The following is a 4,653-nucleotide window of genomic DNA, read 5'->3' as shown; positions in this document are numbered from 1 at the left end:
CCTACTTAGCAGCAGGAGGATATTCGTGTCACGGAAGATCCGAGAGGGGCTGATCATGGGACCGCGGCGACACGGAAATGTTGAAAAATGAAAAGGACGCGGCCGTATTGGTACGTTTGAGCTGGTCGTGGCTCAAATACTAAACATAAGGACTTGACCTGCCAGTCTCAGTCTGCCACTGGCATGTAAACAAGGAAAATGATTCTATCCCCCCGGGGGATCACGCGCGTTATAACCTCCTGGTGCCTGACCGTTCGATCGCTCCATCGTGTGAACGCACGTAGTCACGCCGAACTCCTCCTATCCACACGTTCCAACGGGACCCACCTAACCTTATCATCTCTCTTCTGCCTTTTCTCTCCATGGAGCGCGAGCGCTGCTTAGCTCCTCCCTTCAACCACCGAGCCACCACCGCAGCTGGTCACCTTTCCTCTCCATCGCCGAGCCCCGCCGCCTCTCCTCTCTCCCGCCTAGCCCCGCCGCCTCTCCTCTCCGCCGCCGGCGCGCCCAACCCCCGAGCTGCTCCTGCCGCCCGCCCTCTCCATGATGCTCCTCCGCCGGCGGGCCTCACCCCAACCCCCGAGCTGCTCCTTCGCCGGCGCCCTGCCCCTGAGATGCTCCACCATCAGCGCGGCCCGCTCCTGAGATCCCCCAAAGGCGTGGTTGTGTGGAAGCTTCTCTCGGCCACGGCCCCGCGGGCGCGCCTCTCCCTGCTCGTCCTCGAGCTTTTTCGCTGCCCCCGGGGACTACCTGCAGCTTCGGCGCTCCCAGGCCGAGATGCTGCTGGTGCTACAAGCACCGGCACCGCACGTCTCCATGAGTTTGCTGCTTTAGGTGTGCGGCGTTGCTACAGGCTGAGGCCGGTTTTGCTACCCTAGGTTTCTGGTGTCGCTACCGGTGGAGGCTGACGTGCTACCTTTTTGGCGTCTCACGTTGCTACCGGTGGAGGGTGGATTTGCTACCTTTAGGTGTCCGATGTTGCTACCGGTGATCCAAGGTGTTACTGTCTTAGGTGGACAGAGTTGCTGCAACCTTTTTTGGGCAGCGCTGCTGCATGCCAATTTTTTTGCTACAACTTTTTAGCGGTTTTGCTACAATTGCACTATATGTTTGCTACGTGGTCTCCGGCGAGGTCTCCGGCGAGCCCAGCCTTTTTATTTTCTTTTCTGAACGAACCGTTTTTTGCTTCAGTCATTTGCTGCCGGGGGTGATTTTTTGCTGCCGGAGGTGTTTTTTTGCTACATGCAAATCTAACCGTCAAAATAGTTGATCCGACGGCTGGGGACCCGGGGCTGGGGAATCAGATCCCCCGGGGGACGCCCAGCAGTTTCCTGTAAACAATGTGCTTGGGAAGGAGGATATTCGTGACACGATACTCCCCCACGTATGGTGCCATGCTGTGTCGTGGCTGTGGGTACGTGTGACCATACGACCACACGTCGACACGTGGCTGACTAGCTAGGCGAGTACGTGTACACCAGTTTGAAACGAGGTCGCCGTGCACCTGTGTGTTGTTTTCCTAAAGGCAATATATTCAATTTTGTTCCACATGCTCTGAAGATATAAAAAAATAGACACCTGCAAAAACAGAAAAAGAAAGAAAAAATCACCGAAGACAATAACCGAACTCTAAAAGACATTCTTCGAAATCAAATCCTCAAAAATAAGAAGCACTAGATGAAAATATGGGCGCGCATCACGGGTGGAGCTACCGTGTAAGCACCGGTGTCCGACGCCTAGGATACATGACCGGATCATTTCCGATCTGGATATCTAGAAGCGCCATGACCCAATCAACAGAGATTTCCGTCATGAAAAACAAGAACTCGTCGACGGTCAGATCGAGGAGGCCGACATCAAGTAGAACAACAACTTAGCACAAGAAGTGCGTAGGGCTAAATCTTCCAATCTTCGCCACCGCGACCCAAGGGCTCCCCGCGGGGAAGAAGCCGCCGCACACGGAGATCATCCCACCACCACCGCCACAACCAAGAGAAGGACTTCAGGCGTGTGATACGAGTGAGGAAGGGGACCATTCCTTTCGTGTGACTAGCTATTCCATCCATTCGATTTTAACCGACACAAGGTAGAGAAGAAAATGAACAGTCAATGCTTTCTAACTTTAATATGAATGGAGAAAGTGCGGGTTAGTGTTTCTTTTTAGCTTATTCCGGTTTGTGCGATCTTTGGGCGAGTGAAAGGGGAGGCATCCTATTCCATGAAAATAGAAGCCAACAAATTCCGGTTGGAAAATTATTTAGTCAGTTAGAACAAAAGAAATTCGCCCAATAAAACTTCATGAAACTAATCTGATGGCAGTCAACCAAGTACTAGTAACAAACTAACAAATACTCCGCCTCTCTGAAATTACCTGCTTGACAAAAGCCAGGAGACGAGAAAAAGTTTGGATAGTCGATCGACTTCTGATCCACAAAACAAACCAACTCCAGCTTAGATTAGATAAACTCTCTCTTCAGATTTACATTGCATCGAGGGGAAACAGAGGCACCGTACAGGTTACAGAGTATTCAGTCAACAAAGACAAGAGCCGCGGCTAATTAAAAACTGGCAGGCACGTTGGCAATGGCATAGACTATTGGACTTGGTAAGATTCTTCGTCGCCGGTGACGGTAGGTGGGCATTGCCGCGTTGGGTCAGTTGGCCGGTCTGCTGGGTTGGGTCAGTGGGCGGCGACGGCGTTACAGCGCCGCTGGCAGAAGTTTGGGATGCGGTCCATGCACTGATAGACGGGCGGGTGGACGCTGAGGGCGGACTTGACGCAATCCCGGCACGCCGGGTGGCACCCGCCGCGCACAGCGTCCATGCACTGGCACTGCGGCGGGATCGACTTGGTGCAACTGCCGCAGTTGTCGCAGCACGGCCACTCCCTCCTCACCTTCGCCGCCGGCGCCTGCTCTTCGTCTCCGTGCCCTGCAAAACCCAGAGAGAAAAGTCCCAATTAGTCATGAGCTCAACAGGTCGATCTGCCACACTGTTCCCTAAGGAAGGGGAAGCATCTTGCTTCATTCATCTGTTTCCTTGCGATAATCGACGAAAAGTCTCGTACCTCTGCTTTGGAGATGGGAGTGTTGGCCGTGGTGGTGGTGGTGCCTGCCGCTGGATTCGGCGAGGTGGGGAAGAGCTGCGAGGAGCACGGCTAGAACGGCCAAGAACACCAGGAACGCCGCCGGGCTTCCTCTTCTACCCATCTCTTTTTCTCTCTTGGATTTCGTTCTTCTCTTGCAAGGATTTTCTTGCTCTGGCTGCTGTAGCTCTCTCTATCTCTCAATCTGTACGCGGCTAATGGAAGGAAGTCTTGGTTTCTTATAGAGGGAGGGGGTCCAGTTCCGGGACAGGGAGAAGCAAAGCTGCGTGCGCTGCCCACTGAGGCGACGACGGATCAGACAAAGGAACGGATAAACCTTTGGTGGGAACACCCTGTACTGGTGATACAATTGCAGGGTTATCACGAGGCTTCTCTCTTTGCACGGCGGTCCATGCCTTTTTTCAGAAACTGCAAATGAGGTCAATGCTTTATTAGACAATATATACTTGCACGAACTTGAGAAAATGCTGATTGAACTCCTGCACGGCTGCACTGGCCATTTGTTATGAGGCACAATCCTTTCAACTTGAAATTCAAACCCAGCCATGGCTTTGCTTCGCTTGAGACGTCCCCGATTGTGCAACTACAAGAATTCCAAGAGGAGTTGTTATTTCCTTTCATAAGAACCCAAAAACTTTTGCGTTTTGATGCCTTGTTACATAGAATAGTTATATCTGCAAGTGCCATACCCAAATTAAGACCCTAAAACCTCACAAGCTAGGCCATCGAAAGATGTGCTGCGAGCACTGCAGGAAAAAACAGGCGCCGCCATGCAGTCTATCTTTACCGTGTGCCCCCGCACGACAAAGAGATAAACACGAGCGCACGACAAATATACGATTCACGGTAACGACGGAAGAGATCGCACGACAAAGAAATGTGCAGGGCAATGGCCCAACACATCGCACGGCAAAGATTCGGTGCACGACAAAGGCGTTGGGCATTACCGTGCCTCACCCTTTGTCGTGCGCACAACTGGGTTGCACGGCAAAGTAGCCTTTGCCTAGTGTTTTTAACAAATACACGGCAAAGAAGCATTTGCCTAGTGTAAGCGCACGACAAAGATGTAAAAACTGGATTTCTTCTCATCTCAAAAGACGTGGCGTGGTATAGTTATCAACAAACGAACACTTAGCCTAGTGGCAAGGTTGCACAGTTTCCCTACTCTGGTCCTAGGTTTGAACCCCAGACCAGCCAGTTTGGGGCCTTTTATTAGATAAAACATGTTTGGCATACAACAAAGAAGCGACCTTTGCCGTCGATGGCATTGTCGTGCGACCTTTGCCGTGCAGCGTAGCCTTTGCCGTGCAACGTTGGTGAGTCGCACGACAAATAAGCCTTTGCCGTCAATGGCATTGCCGTGCGGCGTCGCACGGCAAAACCTTTGTCGTGCATATAGGGCCATTTATCGTGCAAATAGTTGCACGACAAAGTCTTGTTTTCCCGTAGTGAAGGACTGAGTCATCGACTATTGCACACGACTTGCCTCGAGCTTAATTGTGTTCAACAAGTCAACCAATGGCGAAGCTAAGTTGAAACAAAACAAT

The 4,653-nt window shown here is 51.9% G+C and overlaps 1 protein-coding gene across 1 annotated transcript; it reads right to left on the bottom strand.

Annotated features, from left to right (window-relative positions):
- Positions 1–2,456: 2,456 nt before the first annotated feature.
- Positions 2,457–3,317, bottom strand: LOC127292075 (uncharacterized). The gene is made up of 2 exons (XM_051321424.2): positions 3,068–3,317; positions 2,457–2,931 (listed from the first exon to the last, which is right to left on the bottom strand). The coding sequence occupies exons 1-2, from the start codon at positions 3,207–3,209 to the stop codon at positions 2,681–2,683; spliced, it is 393 nt and encodes a 130-aa protein (XP_051177384.1). The 5' UTR covers positions 3,210–3,317; the 3' UTR covers positions 2,457–2,680.
- Positions 3,318–4,653: the final 1,336 nt, after the last annotated feature.

The sequence above is a fragment of the Lolium perenne genome, chromosome 4 (assembly GCF_019359855.2).
Source record: "Lolium perenne isolate Kyuss_39 chromosome 4, Kyuss_2.0, whole genome shotgun sequence".
In the NCBI taxonomy this organism is placed as follows: domain Eukaryota; kingdom Viridiplantae; phylum Streptophyta; class Magnoliopsida; order Poales; family Poaceae; genus Lolium; species Lolium perenne.
Note: the sequence above shows the minus strand (reverse complement) of the source record. Positions and strands in the feature narration are given on the sequence as shown.

What these genes read in the sequence shown, in the direction of transcription:
- LOC127292075 (XM_051321424.2), bottom strand. Translation starts at nt 3,209, where the DNA reads ATGGGTAGAAGAGGAAGCCCGGCGGCGTTCCTGGTGTTCTTGGCCGTT. An exon ending in CTCCCATCTCCAAAGCAGAG is followed by an intron (nt 2,932 to 3,067) that starts GTACGAGACTTT and finishes TGGGTTTTGCAG; the next exon opens with GGCACGGAGACGAAGAGCAG.